Raw genomic sequence first — 19,251 nt, 5'->3', positions numbered from 1 at the left:
ACCTCACACCCCCCTCTCTATGTCCCCAAACTCGGGAGGCAGCCGGGAAGGCTCCCCTGCCCCACGTAGGCGCTGGGGCTGCAGCAGTGCACTTTATGGGGCCCTTGCAGGTGGGACATGGGGAGGGCTCCTGTTCTTTCACCCTGCTAGCCAGGGATGAGACCCTGTTCTGCAACCAGGGCTTGGCTGGGGGACCCCCTCCTGCAACTGGGGCTTCCTTGGGGGACCCTGTCCTGTGAATGAGGCTTGGCTGCAGCCTCCTAGCTAAGCCTGGAGACCAGTTTTCTCCCCCTTTTTGCTTCTGCTTCCAGCAGAGAGGCTGCAGCCAGTGGCAGTTCCCTGCCCGCACTGCACTGGGGCTCGGCGGTTTTGGGGGGGCTTAGGGCAGGTGCCCCAGGCTCACAGCATCCGCTGTCCCTCCTGCTCCCTGCACGGCTCCAAGCAGGGGCTCCAAAAACCTGCTCGGCTGTTGTCCCCTGCCCGTTTTCCCTGGCCCCGGGTCTCCTTGCCTGTGGTGTCGGCGCCGCATAGTGCGAGGGGAGTGATGAGATGGCTCCTATCAAAGGCACCGGGTCCCCATCGCCGATGGCTCTACCCGCTCCCAGCAGGCGCTGCGGCTGGCTTTTTGGCAGACGTTGCCCATTCCCCTTCCCGGGGTGCCAGCACCATGTCCTCCACGTCTCAGCATCACCCCTGTCCCCACCTTACTGCAGTTTGGGGTGCTTGGAGGTCCCTCGCCCCTGGAGCCAAAAGGTGACGGGGGGGGCAGCCACCTGGTAGTGGAGAAAGATGGTTTGTAGCCATGAGGGTGTGGAGAAAAGCTGGGAAAAGTGGTGGTTAAACCACCCAAATACAGTAGGCGGAGAGCTGGACCACTGACCCTTTTTGTAACCTGATTTTTTTCCCTTTCTGTGGGGCGGAGGGAAGCCTTTTGCCATGCTTGAGCCCTCAGGATTAGCAGTAGGAGACAAGCAAGACTCGGCACCAGCACGTGGGAGCACGGGCAGGGTGTCTGGGCAGTGGCGCTGGTGGCGATGCTTCCCCGCGTCGTGGGATGTGAAGCAGCTGTGGGACCAGGCTGGCGGCGGGTTCGCTTTGGCAAGTGCCGAGGGAGCCCGGGTGGGACAGGGGTGGCCCCGCTCTGGGGTGTCTCTGACAGTATTAAAACCAGCTGAAACTTTGGGGCTGTCGGCTTGGCTGCTCTGTTCCTCCCCAAGAGCCACTTCTCAAAGCCCGGCAGGTCTGGCAAGCCCCAGGATCCCCCCTCAGCTCCCATGCTGACCCCGTAGCTCCTGCCTTCACAGACCCTCCTATCTCCCTTTCCTGCCCGGAAAAACAAGGTACCAGGGCTTTGCGCATCTTCCCCGCTGCCTCCGCCCCGCCACAGCTGCCGGCGCCTGTGCTTGCAGCTGGCCGAGCGCAGTGGGATGGGACTTGGGGAGGGGAAGCTGCTAGCGGCACCCCACGCCCTACGTCTCATCCTTTGGCTTTGATCCTGGAGCAAATCCACCAGCTTGGAGCGAAAGTGGCTCTTGCCATCCCCGTGTGCTCCCAGGGCTGGAGGGAGCTGTGGGTTTTGTCAGGGCTGCCTGCGGGGCTGTTCCGGCAGAGCCCTCCAGGGCAGGGCAGGGCAGGGCAGGGGGACGGATGCTGCTGGAACCGGATCCCTCTGCATCGATGATGGGGTCCCTGGTAGGGAAGGAGCACTGGGGTGAAGAGGACAGAGGAGCTTTGCTCCTCTCCAGTCTTCTGTGGCACTGGGCAGGGACCCCTGAGGTTGGCACGAACGGTCCAGGGCCACCTGCATCCCACCACGGCTCTCTGTCCCCACAGCTCCAGACAACCTCCACGCACCTTCCTGCTGCTGGCAGTGCCCTGCTCAGCCACGCGTCCCCTCCCTGGGCCCTGCCCTGCCCGTGGGAGCTGGGCCCCTGCCTGGCCCCGTGGGTGCTGGTGCCCGGCACCAGAGGGGGTGCTGCTTGCGGAGACCGGGCTGAATTCATTGTGGCTGTGGCTGCTTGATGACAAATAGCAGCCACAGCTAGAGCTGGGGACAGGGGGGACAATCAGTCCTGTTCGCCTCCAGACATGCCGCCCTTATCGCCGGGAAGCTGGGCCAGAGATAAAGAGCAGCTTGCTCCAAGTCCAACCAAGACAGCTCCGAGCCGGGGGCACAGTAGAGGCTCCGTGGAGGGTGATGGGAGCAGATGCTGCATGTCAGAGCAGGGGACGAGTCCTCAGCGCCCGGCCAACGCTTCCCCCTGCCCATGGCCGCCCCCCAGGCAAGCCCCGCTGACGGATGCTGAGCCCCTTCCCAGCTCCGCGGCGCTTCCTTCCTCCTGCGGAGCCCCAGGATGGGGGGTTGGCGAGAGCCAGGGCACCCTCCACCCCATGCGCAGCCCCTCACGGTTTGTCCCTGTCCCTCGGATGCTCTTCCCGGATGCGGCTGGGTTGCTGGGGGAGCAGGAAGGCTGGGAGGGCCGGCACGCTGCGGCCGCGGCACCCCGCTGCCTGCTGACTTGGCTGCCGGTGTTGCCAGCTGCCCGCGAGCTGGTTCCTCAGGAAGCAGCCGTCGGGGAGAGCATCCTCTTGCCTCTACCCGGAAAGCCCGGCACAGATCACAGCCTCCTCCATTCCACCGGGAACATGGGTTTTCCTCCCCGGTTTGAGCCTTGGGCAACAGGTTCCCCCTGGAATCGTCCCAGAAAAGCAGCATTTCAGTGAGAAATCTCTCCTGTGTGGCCACGGCAGAGCTGTCAGCCGCCGGGTTTGAGGCGGGGAAGACAGGGGTGACATTTTTATGGCTCCTATTCAACCAAGAGCTCAGCCAGCCCTAAACATGTGCCCTAAACACGTGCTCCTGGGTCAGAGCTACCCTGACCCTGTGCAGCCTCGCTCACCCTGAAACCCGCGGTCCCACCCAGGGTTTCCCTTGGGGAGCTCAGCCCTGGGGCTTCGGCCCAACCACCAGCAGAAAAGAAATCTGGGATCATCCGAGAAGCACCAAAATTAGGATGAGAGGCGGGAGGGAGCGAAGGGGATTCCTCCTTCCTCAGGGGACTGCCAGTGGCCGCATCCTTCCCCGTACTGCCTGCTCCCTGGGGGAAGGACGACATCGGTGGCCACATCCAGACTAGAGCCATGTCTGAACACGAGCCCTGAGCGGTCGCTGAACAGGGATGTGCAAATCATCCGTCTCCCCTTCCCTGCTGCTGCTCCCCTCCGGGGCCGGGCAGGGGATGGCTGCTGGCAGGTGCTGCGGTGCAGGCAGCGCAGGCAGCACGGGGCACCGTGTGGCTTGTTCCTCCAGAATGAAACAATAGGTTGGCCTCGCCAAGGAGCAGCGTGCCCCAACGGGACTGTCTGTCTGTCTGTCTGTGCAGCCGTGGGGGTGGAGGGGTGGAGGGGACCGTCCTGATCACCGGCTGGCTGGGACATGGACCACTTGGGCGAGGAGCTGCAGGGGGGTGCTGGCAGCTGGGATGCAGCTGGGAGGCAGGAGGGATGCCATCCCACCACCTCCTCCAGCCATGGGGCAGCGCTGGGGGGTCTGGGGACCCTCAGCTAGGGATGCGAGCAGCGCAGCGGCCCCGTGCCACCATGCTGGGAGATCTAATCGCCCCTCCATTGTGGGCTGCGGAGCAGCCTGCTCCAGGCAGGCAAGCAGGCAGCGTGCCCGGCCGTCACGCTCCCGCGTCCTCGGGCAGCCCAGCCCCGCTGTGTCCGTCCTCGGGAAGGACTGGTGGGACCCCCAAGGGGTGTGTGTACAGGGAAAAGGAGAGCTGTATCGCCAGACGCTGGGTCCCACAGCCATCCCCGGTCAGGGCTTCCCACGGGGGACGGCGGCTGCCAGGCCGGCACTGGCGGCAGATAACGCTGTTTCCGTGCCGGCTGCTCCCTATCAGCGTGGCGGTGGCAGGCAGACAAGATCGCACCCCGAGCATGCCACACCGGGGGGCTGTCAGGAAGGGGTCCCAGCCCCCTTCACCCTGCAACCAGCCCTGGGGAGGTTTATTTTTGCATGAGTTGTTTTCTTTCCGGCTTGACGCCATCCCGCGCGGTGGCGAGAGCCGGAGTGGGGCCCCTGCGCCTCATTTCCTCACCGTAAAACAACAAAGTGGGGGGCGAAGCGGTGTGCAGGGGTGGGGCAGCAGGTCTCTGGGTCAGGGCACGTGCTGCTCTGCAGTTCCTCCATGTTCTCGGCCCCATCGGCCACCCCCGGACCAGCATCCCTCGGCCGTGCCTCCGCCGCGCTGCCCTTCCCGAGGGCCAGGTGTGGGGCTCTCGGAGCCGGGGCTGTGTGTCTGTCTGCCAGCAGGAGCTGTCGTGGGGGGCGTCACCCGAGGCTAGGGACAATGTCCCTGTGGGTGGGTGCAGCTGGGCACCTCAAAGCTGTTGCCCTGGCTTCTGCGTGTCTGCTTTCCCCCACAGCCTCAAGTGGACCCCAAAGAATCTTAACCCCACGGCTCAGCTTCCTCCCCCAGACCCCAGAACAGGCAGCCTGGGCACGGACCACAGCCCACCCGTCCTGAGCTGCTCGTGCCTGCGGTGCTCCTGCCATGTGTGTGCTCAACCACCATTGCCCGGGGACCACGGCCAGTCCCCTGATGGGACAAGGGATGGCCGTTCTCCTCCAGTGCTGTGGCTTCACTGGGGCTTTGCATGGGGCATCATGGGGTCCCACCAGCCCCGACGGGGCACCCCGCTCCCTGCTGCTTTCCACTCCAAGCTGGGGGCAATGCTGGCAGCTGGCACTTTACAGATGAGGCATGCGGGCAGTGTGTGGGCAGCATGCAGGCAGCCGGCGAGGCTGTCACCCAGGCACGGTGGGCAGGCGGGGGGCTGGGGGCACCCACCCCAGCTCCGAGCTGCGAGCAGGGGGTTGGGAAAGGCGTGTGTTTCCCTTTAAAAGGCAGGCCCTGGAGCTGCTTCCTCTCAGCCCTGCAAGAGCCCTAAACACAGTACATCTGCCTGCAGCCTGCCCGCACGCCTGCCTGCAGCCTGCCCGCAACCAGCGTGAGTAGGGCTTGGCCCCGGAGCCGGGGCTGGGGAGGGCTGGCACCCCGGGGTGGTGGGCACCCTGCTTGCCATGGAGGGCACGGAGGAATGGCATCACCGCGGAGGGTACCAGGCATCACGTTGAAAGGGTGCTGGGCATCGCTACGGCGGTGCTGCAGCACGATGCTCGCTGGCATCGTGGTTGAGGATGCCGGGCCCCTCGGCATGTCACCGCAGTGCTGGATCTGGGGGGTGGCAAGTGGTTGAAGGCACAAGGGGGCCAGGGCTGGTGCCCCCCACACCGAGGTGTGAAGCTGCTGGTGCCTTGAGCCCGCCCTGCCACGCGTGGGCAGCACGTGGCGGCTGTGCCCGCTGGGCTCCGGCGCCTGCAGTACCGTGCACTGCTGCCGCCGGGGCCGGGGCTGCGCCGGCCGTCGAGACGGTGCACCTCGCGCCCTTCGGCACCGGCTCCGCAGACCTCGGCGCGTGACAAGCGTGGGCTGCACCCTGTGGAGAGGTGATAGGCAGCACCGACGGCATGGATGGCATGGCGGAGCCCCCGGGAGCGAGCCACCCGTGGCGAGAGCCGCTGGTTGCACGTCCCAGTCCCTGGAGACCACTGCTGTCCCCCATGGTGGACCCTGCCGGGGGCGAGCACCCGTTCTTTCATAGCCCCCCAGCCTAGGGCACCTTTGCAGGTGCTCGTAAACCTTGTCTACCCAAGGGGGCACAGATGTCAAATCCCTCCCAGGTTGGAGGGGGGCTGCCAGAGGCTTGCCGGGCCCTGGGCCCCCTCTGCCGGCTCCGGGAAAGGTCGCAAGCCGGCAAATGCTGCTGCAAGCCGCCCTGGGCGAGACCCATGCGGGGCACCTTTGGGTGCCTGGGGTAGCATGGGTCTCCGGTGCCGTGGAGCAGCCGGCTTTCCCCCACCCAAGTGACGTGGTTTGGGAGCAATACGTGCTGCCTGGGGTCAGTGCCAGCCACATCCACGGTGCAAAGCGGCAGCCCCGGGTCGGAGCCAAGGGTCCTGGGCCAGGCTGGCCGGGTGCTGCCGGGCTTTGTCCGGGGCCGGGGTGGCAGAGGCAGCCCCGAGCGCTCTCCTCCCCTCCTGGGCTGGCTTGCACGCTCGGCTGCCTCTGTAAACCGAGCTTGCGGCTTACAGCGGGGCTTGGCCACTTCTCTCCCCCTGCACCCCCTGCGTGATGTTTTCCCAGTGCTCCTTGTACAAAGGACACCCTGGGATCCCATTTCCCCTGGCTGCCCCATCCCCGGCTTGGGCTCGGCTTCCCCTGTGGGCTGGGCACTCCACGAGCCCCAACGGGCAGCAGCGGTGAACACGGTGCTGCTTGGCGTGACCCAGGTGGGAGGATGAGGATGGAGGGGACCGGGAGCTCGGGTTGTGGGGCAGGTCTGGGGGCACGGCTCAGGTTGCCTGCGCTCCCCCCTGCGGGCAGGCGAGCTGCTCTGCCTGCTAGTCCCACTCCTCCCCTTGCATGCCTGCGATGGCGTTTGCCTGCTGCTATGTGCCAGGCAGTGCTAGGGCCCTGCTGGTTATTTTGGGGTGTTACCACAGCCCTTTCCCCCTCTGCAGTCCGGGCTCAGTGTTCGGCCTTGCGCCCCAGCCATGCTGCTGCTCCCACTGCTCCTGGAAGCCACCCTGCTGCAGCTGGCCAGTGGCTCCCACCATCCCTTCTACAACGGCTTCTACTACAACCACATCATGAACGACAAGGGCAACGGGCAGGAGAAAGGTATGTTGGGGATCGGCAGGGCTGGTGGAAAGGGGGGCTGGCAGGTCAGTGCAAGGGGCTGAAGTCCATCCCTGCCTCTGGGATGCGGCTGGGACCCATCTCTTGGGGGTGGGCTGGGTGGGATGTGGGGCCCAGAGGAACAGGTGGGAATGCTTCAGGGATGCTGGGGGATGCTCGTGGGATCCTCAGGCAGAAGAGGAGGTGGCAGGAGGGAGGGAGTGGAGCAGCTGCAGAGAGATTTGGGGGTGCTGCCCAGCCCTGGATCCCAACCTGCCCATCACACCTTCCCTCCCTGTCCCCAGTGGATTACTTCAACGGGGCCAAACTGGTGGTGGAGACCCCCAAAGACCCTGTCTACAGCTCCAATGGTGCAAACGTCACCCTGCCCTGCCACTACCGCTACAAGCCTGACCTGGAAGCCAAGCGCAAGATCCGCATCAAGTGGTCCAAGCTACGGGATGACTATACCAAAGAGCAGGATGTGCTGGTGGCCATTGGCAAGACCTATGTGGCCTTTGGGGACTTCTGGGGCCGTGCTCACCTCCACCAGGCCAGCCGGCGTGAGGCCTCGCTGGTCATCAGCGATGTGCGCTTGCAGGATGATGGCAAATATCGCTGTGAGGTCATCGATGGGCTGGAGGATGAGAGTGATGTGGTGGACCTCCGGCTACAAGGTGGGGGCACGGTGGGGACCGCGTGACCCCCTGTGCCAAGCCAGTGAGCCTGGCCTTCCCATGGCATCCCCTCCTTGGGGGCAGCAGCAAGGCAGGGGGGTCGGGGAGCGCAGTAGTGGGCAGAAAGGGGCTGAGATGCTTGGCGTGATGGGGTGGTGGCTTGGGGCTGTCTGACTGTATAGTCCCAGCAGTGAGCAAGCCCAGAGCAATCTGCCCAGCAGGGGTGGGCTGTGGAGTCAGAGTTGGGGCTGACCCCATGGCCGCAGCATTTCCTGCCACCACCCACCCATCTTCCCTCCATGCTGCATCATGTGCAGCTGCCCCCTTGCCTCCCAGCTCTGGGTGTCCCCATGCATCTTGTGACCAACCTTGGTGATTAGTCCAGCCGCTCTTGCTCACTTGCCATGAGGGACCTGACTCAGCCCTTGCTCCACTGCCAAGCTGAAAGCTGGGGAAACGTTCCTCCTTGCTGTGCCCCTGCCCACCCCCTTGACCCCGGGCCCTTCCTCCCATAGTGGCTTGTCCCAACCGGTCCCTGTGACTGTGGTCCGTAGTGGTTGTGCACGTGTTCCCATGGTCCATACTTCTCTGTGACAGTGATCCATCCATTCCCATGTTGGTGGTCCAAGTGTCCCTGTGATCCTGGGCCACATGTCCCCGTGATGCTTGTCCTTATGTCCCTGTTTCTGTAGCTTGTGCACCCCCATGACGATGTTCTCTCCACCCCCAGGTGGTCCTTGCCTCCCTGTGACCACTGCCTGGCTCCCCCCAGGACCATGGTCCGTACGTCCCTATGGTGGTGGTCCCTGCATCCCTGTTATCATAGTCTGTGCATCCCTATATGTGCTGGTGCTGTCCCCGCGAGGGTGGTCTGTGTATCCACAGGACCGAGCCCCTGTGCCACCAGATGTCGCTGGCAACTTGCCGCTGACAGCTGCGTGCCCAGAGCAGCCCCATCTCCGCACACCTGAGCCTTGGGCAGTGCCACCCTGGGGTGGTCTCTGTCCCAGAGCTTGAATTTGGGATGGGTTGGGGACCCCTGCGGCTCATGTTGGGCCAGATGGGGTGGGTGGGCTGCCCGCGGCGCCGGCTGAGCGCCCCGTCTGCCCCCAGGCATCGTGTTCCCCTACCAGCCTCCCCGCGGGCAATACAGGCTCAACTTCCACGAAGCCACGCGAGCGTGCCAGGAGCAAGGTGCCATCCTCGCCACCTTCAACCAGCTCTTCCAGGCATGGAGCGAGGGGCTGGACTGGTGCAACGCGGGCTGGCTGGCTGACGGCACCGTGCAGTACCCCATCCGCCTGCCCCGCAAGCCCTGCGGCGGGCTGCACCTCGCCCCGGGCATCCGCAGCTATGGCCCGCGCCACCGGCACCTGCACCGCTTTGATGCCTTCTGCTTCTCCTCCACGTTCAGAGGTGGGTGCTGCGCTGGGGGTTGGGATCTTGGGGAAGATGCTATGCCTGATCAGTGGCATCCCATGTCCTCCCTCCCCCTTAGGGCATGGGGCTCAGGCGGGCAGGGATGATCCAAGTGGGGATGCTCTGGATGATGCTTAGCACTGATGCTCCCGTCTCCCTCCTAGGAGAGGTTTTCTACCTGGAGCACCCGGCCGGCATGACGCTGGAGGAGGCCAAGCAGAGCTGCCAGGACGTGGGAGCTGAGATCGCCCGAGTGGGGCAGCTCTACTCCGCCTGGAAGTTCCTGGGGCTGGACCGCTGTGATGCCGGCTGGCTGGCGGACGGCAGCGTCCGCTATCCCATCGCCAAGCCCCGGGCCAACTGCGGCCCCGTGGAGCCCGGTGTCCGCAGCTTCGGCTTCCCCAGCAAGGGCAGGTTTGGGGTCTTCTGCTACAAGGAGAGATAAGGAGCTGGGAGGGCTCCTTGGCCAGAGGATGTTTCCAGCCTGATGGTGCCCGGTGTCGGGCGTTTCCCAGGGCTGTTTTGGGGATGACTGGGGGGAGGCGGGATGGAGGGGGAGGCTTCTTTTCATTTTATTTTGTTTCCTTCCTTTATATTTTCCACACCTTGCTCAGCAGCTGGCACACGCAGCTGCTCGGGCTGGCTGCTGGCCGGGGCAGCGCGGGACCGTCCCTGGCATGGGGCGTGCACGAGGACGATCCCCACGGGCTGCTGCCGCTCCGCTTGGCCTGCCGCCCGTGGGTGGGGGCCCCTTCCCGCGGTGGCAGCATGTCACCGACACCCGTCTGCCCGTCCAGGCTGGTCCTGCCCCTGAGCTCGCGAGGTGGGAGCGAGGCGAGGCTGGATTTGGCCAGAGGCAGAGAGTGGGTGTCCGCGTTGCGTCCCATCCCCTCCTCCGGCCCCCTCGCTGTCCCGCTGAAGGATGCCGTTGTGCCTGTCCCCACCGGAGCGCCGGTGCCTTATCTCCATGCGCCCCTTGCCCGGACGCCACTCGAACTCTGGTGCCTTCTTCTTCGAGCATTGGGTTATGAAAAGATGTATTTTCCTGGACCTCTTCTAATAAATCGGTGGGGAAAGCCCTCGAGCGATGCGGCCGTGTCCCCATCTCTGCGCCAGCACAAGAGGGGTCTGCCAGGGAGAGAGGATTTGGGGATCCCTGGCTGGACAGCCGGGGGCTGTCTGGTCCTTGGCTGAGCACCGTCTCCTCGCTGCTGCCTCGGCTCCTGGAAGGGCCTTGTGCTCCGTTGTTAATGAGTGTTAACGAACCCGCTGGGGGTCAGGACTGAAAGCTGCAGGGTGAAGCAGTTTCTGTTGTCGCTTTGTTTTGGATGGGTTTTAGGCATGTGGCTTAAACCTGTCCCGGGGTGAGAGCTGAACAGGGGGGCGATGTCCGATCCCAGGGTCCTTCTTCAGCTGGGGCTTGGGAACCCACCACCTCCTCTGCCTTGTCCCCAGGGCTGCACCTCTGGCTGCTGGCTGGGGCTGAGCTGCTCCCGTGTAGCCTGGAGCACACTGGGCTCCCCTTCCTTCCCTGCTGCCTCGCCATGGGAGAGCCCCTCCCCTGGCCTACACAGACACCCCCCTTCCCCAAAAAAACACCACCGGTAAAGTGCCCGTTACGATTTCACTCTCTTTATTATTTATCATTCTTTCAAAATAGGATATGTTCAAAAATATAAATAGGTGCAGGGAACGCTGGTGCCCCGCACGGTCCCCTGGAAAGAGCACGTCGTCCTGGGACGGGGGCTGTGCTGCGGGGGGGTGGCGGGGAAGCAGAGAGGGGCCGCAGCCCCCCGGTCCCGAGTCTCAGCATCTGCTCGCCTCCCTCCCGCAGCTCCTTCCACTGCAGCCCCCCGGCCCTCCCCACCTGCCCTGACGTGCTGCAGCAGTAGGAGGATTCTGGAAAAAAAAAATAAAATAAAACTCCAAAAGGTGCTGTTCACCCTGGAGATTAAATAACAGAAATAATTACATTGTTCATGGATAAAATCAGGAAAAAATAATCATCTTTATTATTTAACTTAACCCCCTGCCCTCTGCAAACCCACCCCCCTCCCTGTCCCCGAAGGCACGAAGATAATTGGAACCGGACGGTTAGTAAAAATGCTGAGATCTAATTTGCTTTGCTTTGGTGCTTGGAAAAACATTAATTTTTTTTTATATATATACACAAAGGTGGGTTTGTCTTTAATATAATTTTTTTTTTCCTTATATGACAAAAAAGCAACAAGAAGAAGAAGAAATTGACTCTGTTAATATAACTGTTCCGTTAAAAATCTCTCTTTCTCGCTTTCCCCTCGGTCTCTCTCGCCCCGCTCTAATGGGTGGGTCTGTGCACGGCTCTGCCGCTGGGTCTCGACCGGCTCCTGGGGCTCCTCTTGTATAGCCTGCGCTGGTAGTTGGAGGCTGTGGAAGAGGGAGGAGAAGAAAAGGCACCTTGTTAGCAGGAGCCAGGACAGAGACGTGCTTGTCCCGTGCTGGCCGCCCTGGGCTCCCTGGAAAAGCACGGGCAGGCGCAGGCAGCCTGCCTGCACAATCGGCCCTTCCCTCGCCCCTGCGGCTGGGGTTTGCTTCACCCGGGGGTGAGGGTGTCCAGTGCCTACCGGGAGCCTGGGCAGGAGCATCTTCTCTGTGGATGCTCGTCCCATCCTTCCCCTGTACCCAGGGTGGGCATGGGGATCACTTCCCCATCTCGGCCACTGCCCTGCCAGTCCCTCCCCGGTGCCCTGGGACAGGCAGGGAAATACCCCTCGGCGCTGGGATGTGCTCAGGGCACAGGAGGGGAAACAGCCCTGTCTGGCTGGCAGGGGCAAGGCTGCTGCCTGATCTTTGCTGCCAGTCTCCCTCGAAGCTGGCACCGCTCCAGTGGGGTAATTGCAGGAGGGTTTTGACAGAGCAGCAAACGCTGGCTGGCAGCAACCCCGGCCCCTTGAGCGCTGGCCACCCGTGCTGGGAGCAGCCCGCAGCTCTCCAGGTCTGCGGCAGAGCCAAGGGAGTCAGCGGCTTGGTCCGTACCACGCGGCCGCCCTTGGACACCTCTTCCCTCCATCCCTCCTCTTTCCATCTCCTCCCTGGGGCGGAGGTTTGTCCCTTAAGGAAGTATCGACTTTCCCTGGCTGTGGGACCATTGCTTTAGCTGGAATTGCCCAGCTGGACCAGAACCTGGCAAGGAGGCCAGCGGACAGATGCGATTTGGACAAGGCCAATGGAATTATTGGGAAGCTGCAGGCGAGCAGGGATGGGACAGGGGTGTAGGCAGGCCTGGGAGTGGGGTGGGACGCCACTGGGAGAGGGCTGGCTGCCGTCAGCTGGAGGCCTGACAGGAGAAGGGTCAGGAGTCCAGCCCTGTCCCTTGGCTTAGCTCTGCCGTAGAGCTCCTGCCCACTCCCAGGGCAGCGGGATGCCGGGGAAGGGCTCCAGGGGACCACAGCCCCCCCCATTCTCTCTGCCGATGCAGGTGGTGCCAAAACTCACCCTTTCAGAAGCCATTTCTTTTTCTTTCCTTTCTTTAAGCTGCCTGGGCCCTCGGTAAGCTCCTTGTTGCCCTTTCCCAGCTCTGGAGCTGCCCCTACCCTGCCTAGGTGGAGAAGACTCCAGGACAGGAGTTGCCCGAGCTACCCCTCCAGCCAGCCCCCATGGTCCACACCTACCCAGAAGATGCCAGCTCCCATGGCCCCATTATGGGGGAGCTTTCAACAAGTCAAGGGGACCATGATGTCCCCTTCTGCCCGGCCCAGAGCTAACCTGCAGCCTAAGGTGATGCCCCCTCATTCCCAGTTCCTTCTCCCAGCTGCAGGGATCCACCAGCCCTATCCCAAAGGTGAAGGGGCTGAGACGTACGGTTTATGCAGGATATCCGCGGCTCCTCCCACTGCCCGTTGGGCTGGCACCGAATCGTGGGCACGTGGCGCTGGATGTAGCCTTGGTTGCACTGGTACCGCACCATGGAGTTTATTTCGTAGCGGTCCTTCTTCCGACCGAAGGTCCTGGCGTTCTCCACCACGGGGGGGTCCCCACAGGCTACTGCAGGAGATGGGCAGAGACATGGAGAGCTTGAGGAGTTCTGCCAGGCTGAGCAGGCAGCTGACACCCAGGCAGCTCCTGCCTGCCTGGTGCGGGCTGGGCACGCATAGCCTCGTCACTCTGCTTCTCCTGCGCCCTGTCCCATGAGGTCTCTAAGTGATGAAGAGAGGGCATGTGTGATGGTTGCTTGAAAGGCGGCCACTTCTGGGGTGGAAGGAGGCAGCCGTGTCCACAGCCATCCTTGCCCAGCCCTGAGATGCAGTGGGAGTGATGCCCTCCCCTGTTATTCCCCTCTTGGAATAACTTCTCTTATCTAGAAGGTGTCTGGGTCCCATCTGGGCAGGTGCCATCACCAGAGCCCGCTGGATTTTTTTGCTACATCCACAAAGGGATCGTTCCTTTGTTTTGGGGGGAACAGACAAAGGCAATACAAAAAAGGAACAATTGATTAAAAAGTTCATAAAACCTAAAATCCCTTTGATATTGCCTCGGTCTACAAAATTTAGGGGCAGAGAAATAGGGAAATACTGCGATGGGCTTTAAGGCAGTGGTCTGCCTCAGGGTTCCATTCCTGCCTCCTCGAGAGGCAAGAGAGCAAGAGCTGGGCATTGCGACAGCCGCTTGTGTCCATGGGAGGGCATGGAGCTGGCGTGTGGGGGTGAAGGCTCTGCCTGGGGACATGAAACCCTGGCCCTGGCAGCCCCGCAGCCACTGCCTGAGCTCCCCAACCCTTGCTGGTGCGGTGCAGGGTGCTGACCTGTTCCTTTCTTGCAGGTGAAAGGGAGGTGATAGTTGCAGGGGACGTCGTTCCATTCGCCTTGCTCGTGCCAGATCATCACGACGCAGTCCTCACCCGCCGCAAAGAAGTTATCGGGTTGGTTGGGCCGCCAGTTCTCAAATTGCTGCCGAGAGAGGAAAGCCCTTTGCCTAAGGCTGAGCACTTCCCTCTCCTACCCCCTTCCTCAGCCCGGCTGCTGCCTCCCCCACGCATCCCACCAGCAGAGACCATGAGTTGCCAGCGCTGCTATTAGAGTGGTTATTTCTATCACGATGGTGCCCAGGACCGCTGCTGACCAGCTTTACTAGAGGCTTGGAAAAAACATGAGCCCTACAAAGTGTAGGGCTTCCTCCACTCTCCATTCAACACCCAACCCAAGCACTTAGCATGTCATTCATGGGGCTTTTCCCACCCACGGGTGTCCTCCCCCCCAAGCTGGTGTCTGCCCACGCTGTGGGCTGCAGACTCACCAGGGAGTGCCCGTCGGACCAGCGGAAGTCATTCTCCACGGCTCTGTCGCTGAGGCCGATCCACTGGTAGTCCTGTGCGTGGCCTGGAAGAGATGGAGGGGGAGAGAAGAGTTGGTCATGCTTCCCCTACACCTTGTTGGAAGTGTTTCTTTGCCATCTCAGCTGTCTCTCGCCCTGGACCCACCTTGGTCATTCGGCTCCTTCTCAGTCACTAGCCCCTGATGTCCTTTTTTCCCTACATTGTGCTTGTCCATCTCCCTCACAACGCAGTGTGCCATGAACATGGGTTCACTCACATTGGCATGGGTCACTGCGTTTGTTGCAGCAAGCGAACATTTTGTGAACAAGCCGCATCAGCAATGGGGTAAGAGCAAAGATCTGTCCTAGCTGAGAAAGGGCCCTCCCCTGTCTCATGGCTGGATGGTTCTTCCTCCCCTGTGCAAGGGTGAGGCCTCATTAGGAAATATCTGAGCACCAGTGCAGGAAATTGTAGTTTTTATATCGTTTTGGATAAATTTGCCCATAGACTCAGAGTCCAATGGATAGACCCCTGCTGAGTCTTAGGCTGCCCTCGGTACTCACTGTTCACAAATTCTTGCTCCTCTGGGGTGATGATACTGCTCAGGTGGGCTTGATGTTGTCGGCACCTGGCCTCTGCATCCATCCAAGTCTCCCTGTCTTCAAAGTGCTTGTAGCAGTGGCCCTGGAACTTGGTCCAGCCTTCCTCACAGTTTTCCAGGTCTGAAACACATGAAGGAAGGATGAAAAGGAATTGGTGCATGAGTCTGGAAGCCTTCCAACTCACCTCTTAGCAGCTCATGCTTTCATGGCATGGGACAACACATGGTCACTTCCACTAAAAAGCAAACCCTGAGATTGTTGCCTGTGGAAAATCCCAGGGAAAATGAGCAGAAGACATTCAAGACACACATAGACAGGGGAGCCTATGTTGAAGACCTTGTGTGTGCAGTAACGTGACCAGTGCTACTAGAAAATTCGAGTGATACAAACTTGTTCCTGAGCAATTCAATTCCTGTGTAATGTTACTGGGCTCTGTTTTTGAGGAACTGACCAAGCAAGAACCCCTCTCTTCCCACTTGCGCTGGCCTGCAGAGTTTTCTTGCTTTGGAAAGCAACTCCAAAACCTGAATCCAGATGCTCAGAATCAACATGTACGTGTTGGAAAAGAAAGGTGGGGGAAGAGCCCAGGTTCGGGTGGTCGTGTTGCTTGGTGTGGTTCTGGGGCTCTGGAGGTGAGGCAAGCCTACCAACGTGGGAGAAAAGAGACGGAGGCAGGAACTTACCATGGTAGAGAGAGAAAATGAATTCTCAAGGAAAAAGCTTGGAAGCTACTAGAGATGTAAACAAATTTCTCAACTTTACAGAATATCTTTTACCATCTGAGAGTTACCAACACTGAAGAGTTGAACATATTAATTTAAAAAAAAAAAAAACCACAGATGGGGGAGAGCAGAGGCAAATGGGGAAACCACCAGAAAAGACCTTCAGCAGCTCTCACGCAACGCAACACCACACATCATCTTCGTGTGACCAGAGGAAACAGAAAATCAGATGTGTTTACTCTCAGCCATTCAGATGCCCAATCTACAGTCCTTTCTCAGGCACTTTCTGGTCTTTGAGTGGTGGGCTTTGATGAGTCCTCATGCCACTCTTCCTTTCCAGTAAGGTTTTCTGTACTCAGTTTCTTTCTTCTGTTGTTAAACTTGATAGGTCAAAGCACTTGTCACCTTCAATCAATCACACCAATTCCTCCTCATGCATCCTTCTGGTGTTCTTCCAGCTGGAGATTGCAGATGCTTCATAGATGTTGGAAAGGTTGGTAGTTAGTTGAGGCTTTAAAAATGTTTTCTGCTTTCTTCAACAGATCAAATAGGTTATCTGGAAGTAGCTGAAGCTCTAAAGATTCCTGGTCTTCGCAGGCAGATCGCTTGCACAAGGTGAGCAGAGAACATGCCCTGTCTTTTGAGATTTAAGATTTTTTTCCAGCAGCTTGAATGCCACCCCTTGTCATCACAGCCTGGGGATGGAACAGCACATGGCACAGAACCTCAGCAGGACATTTCCTAGGAGAAAAGTCACTCTCTCCTACATAGCTGTTACTTACGGGGAAATATGACAGCAATTGTCTTGGAAAAGAATGGCAAAAAGTTTGTCCCCTGGTAGGGTCACTGTTGTGGTGCCAAGAAGAACTGGCTGTGTGCACAGACGGCAGAGCTCACCTATGGTGTCCTGATGTTCTTGGAGACTGATAGATGTTATAGAATGGAAGGTTTCCTCATGGGAATAACGAAGATTTACATTCACCACTGAATTCAGGGCACTGGCTTCCTTTTGCACCTCGCTGGTTCTGGGGCCCAGGCGTCACAGCCGGTAAATCACAAAAGAGGAAATTCAGTCTGGCTTGGAACAAACAAGGTTGCAAGTGGCTGCAGGGTAGAAAGTCTCTTGTTCTCTTACAGGGATCTTCAACAACAGATAGCAGGGATGGGGAAATCAGAGGCTGATTAGGTTGCATTAGGAAAAGTCATGTTAAGACAAATGGTCCAATGATCCTGAGCTGCCTTCTTATGGTCCACTCCATATGATTATATTGGAAGCAGAAAGAGAGATGCAGAGAAAGGGTAGGAGAAAATCCAATATATATCATCATTACTTGTGCCAAGATGAAGAAGATACTGCAACCTTCTTCCTCTTTTGTTTGAGCAAGGCAGGAGAGCTTCCTCTCAGCTAAGCTGATAAAAGTTTGGACTTTCATCAGCTTTAAGAAAAAAAAAACAACCCTTTTTTTCTTTCCTTGTAGAAACAAAAAGAAGTATTAGTGCAGGTCAGAATACCTAATTCTGATGGAAAAATAGGTCACTTCACGTTTTCTCAAAGATACACATTCCCTGCTGATATTGCCACAGGAAGCCACATTGAAGAGATGACAAAAATGTCATGCTGTGTCAAATTGGTGGAGATTCCTGGAGTGAACAAGGCTTCTCTCAGCTGCATCTTCACAGAGAGACACACAATCATTTTGCATGGCTCAGTTGAAGCATCCTTCCATGAAATTCCAGTCTAGCAGAGAAAGTTTGCCTGGGGTGAAGATATACTCAGATCTGTACTCAGATGCTTCCCTACTGTTACAGATGAACAGAAAGAGCCTTGACCCAAAGAGACAGTGACTTTTGTGATCAACACCGTTACAATCCGTATGGAGCTTTGCTAGAGAAACGTGAAAAAGAGAAAGCTGAAGAAGACACCAGAAGCTCCTGCTAAGGAATCCTAGAGGACACGGTGCTGTGATGAGCAAAGTAATCAAAATACATAAGCAAAAGTCTCTCCTACTGTTTTTTAAGCTGCTGTTAGAGGTTAGGTCACTGAGGTGAGGGCAGGACTGGTGGAAGCACTTGGGATCACCTTTTTCAGGGGGCAGGGTGGGAACGAGGTAGTGCAGCAGTTAGTAAGATTAGCTGAAGCCAGGTAGGCCGTACCGATCTCACACAGGTCCCCTCCGTAGCTGGGAAGGCATAAGCATTTGAAAGAGTCGATGCCATCAACGCAGGTAGCTCCATTCAGACAGGGGCTTGAGTGGCACTCATCAGTGTCTGCAAGAAATCAAGGGCTTCCATTAGGGCTCTGGGCAGACAAGTCCACCAACAGGAGAACTTGTTTCCTTGCTTGTTTAGGAGGCAATATCAGTTGTTTTGGGGGAACCTGTGAGTTTCTAGGGTCTTATTTTAAAACATACTGCTGCTGCTGGAAGAATGAAGGCAAGAGACCCAACCCACCCTACAAGGAAGACTTTGTTTTTCTGTCATTTGGTGGTTGAACACCACTGTGAAGATATCAGGAAAAGCTCAGCAAGATGTATCTAATATGCAGCACTCAGTGTCTGTGACAGCTGTGATAACTCTTCCTTGTCCACTGCCTCTGCCTGGTGGATCGAACATGCAAACTTGTGTCTGTGCCTCCATCAGCTATGTGCCTATGAGGAAAAACGTGGAATTCTCATAAATGATGGAAATATCCTGAAACAGATCTCTATCTCCTAACTGGCTTTCCTGGGGCCAGTGCTCGCTACTAGTTTCTTCCTAACCGTAATTCAGATGAAGTTCCGGGGCAAGAAATCCTCTCAGTGAAGATGAAGAAAGTGCAGGGAAGAAAAGAAGTTGGTTCAAAGGTGGTTTAGAGACCCTCAATCTTTTCCTTTTGAGGATCTTAGGCCTGGCTATAGGTGCCTCTTCCTTGGTGATGAGTACTGGAGTCCAGTGCCATTTTCTCCAGACCTGTCCCCACTATGCTCTCTCTTGCTTGTGATGGAGCTGGAAGAAGCTGTACATCTTTTCCAGCTGTGGATTCCCTCTTGGTGGAGGAAACTACTCTTAGTTGCTCATCTAGAACAGCCCTTAAGATTCTTTTTTTTTTTTTTCTGGAGGTGAACAGAGAAGTTGGTATGGGAAGAGTTTGACCTCCAACTCTCCAATGTTTGCTAATTAGCACAAGCCTGGATAGTAAATGCCACCATTTGGTAGCACTTCCATCCCCTGTCATCTTGGAGCAGAAGGAAGGAAGCACAGATGCTCTGAAGAAGGCCACAGGTAGCCAGTCTGTATATACATATTGTAAAATCTAGCTTGTGCTGGAAGTAAAAGCTCTTCTCCCAGTTTTGGGGGAGCCCAGTTCTGGGCTCTCCAGATTGAGCCTTAATCTCACTTATTGAGCTTTGGAATCAGAAGAAGAATCATTCAGAATGGAAAGATTTCAGAGACATTCAACTCAGAAACAAGGAGGTAGACTAAAGAAGAAAGCGGGAGCACATCCATGCAGGTTAGGTTAAATGATGACTGGTTAGATCCTCATGCGAGACGTTTCTCTCTTTCACACTCAGAAGAAATGTAAGGCTTTAAAAGTGCTGACTGACACTCCATGCTCTTCTTGTGGATGAAAGGGGTTAGTGAGGAAACATTCAAAGATGATAAACATGCTGGCTATGGAAATACCAGAGCAGAGCAGCAACTCCTCAGCGTCTGTGCTCATCTTCTGATCGGGGTATATTCGGTCAGATGTTGTCTTCTTGCAGAACCATGGCCCAGCTGCTCAGAGTTCCCAGACATATGAGAGCAGATGCGTGT

At 58.3% G+C, this 19,251-nt stretch overlaps 2 protein-coding genes across 2 annotated transcripts in view; one reads left to right on the top strand and one right to left on the bottom strand.

Annotated features, from left to right (window-relative positions):
- Nucleotides 1-6,622: 6,622 nt before the first annotated feature.
- On the top strand, nucleotides 6,623-9,287 carry HAPLN3 (hyaluronan and proteoglycan link protein 3; the record flags this gene model as incomplete). Its single annotated transcript, XM_082005005.1, has 4 exons — nucleotides 6,623-6,749; nucleotides 7,052-7,423; nucleotides 8,537-8,839; nucleotides 9,007-9,287. The coding sequence occupies 4 exons, from the start codon at nucleotides 6,623-6,625 to the stop codon at nucleotides 9,285-9,287; spliced, it is 1,083 nt and encodes a 360-aa protein (XP_081861131.1).
- Nucleotides 9,288-10,417: 1,130 nt separating this feature from the next.
- Nucleotides 10,418-19,251, bottom strand: part of ACAN (aggrecan) — a gene marked incomplete at its 5' end in the record, with an annotated part of 29,059 nt that continues 20,225 nt past the window's right edge. Inside the window, 6 exons of the mRNA XM_082005056.1 lie at nucleotides 10,418-11,248; nucleotides 12,683-12,865; nucleotides 13,623-13,767; nucleotides 14,114-14,196; nucleotides 14,696-14,854; nucleotides 17,611-17,724. Of these exons, the coding sequence (XP_081861182.1) occupies nucleotides 11,160-11,248; nucleotides 12,683-12,865; nucleotides 13,623-13,767; nucleotides 14,114-14,196; nucleotides 14,696-14,854; nucleotides 17,611-17,724 (773 nt within the window). The 3' untranslated portion in view covers nucleotides 10,418-11,159. The remainder of the gene's footprint in view (nucleotides 11,249-12,682; nucleotides 12,866-13,622; nucleotides 13,768-14,113; nucleotides 14,197-14,695; nucleotides 14,855-17,610; nucleotides 17,725-19,251) is intronic.

Source organism: Phaethon aethereus (genome assembly GCF_964289735.1).
Source record: "Phaethon aethereus genome assembly, chromosome: 12".
NCBI classification, from domain to species: Eukaryota; Metazoa; Chordata; class Aves; order Phaethontiformes; family Phaethontidae; genus Phaethon; species Phaethon aethereus.
The sequence above is the reverse complement of the archived record's forward strand: the minus strand, read 5'-3'. Positions and strand labels throughout refer to the sequence as shown.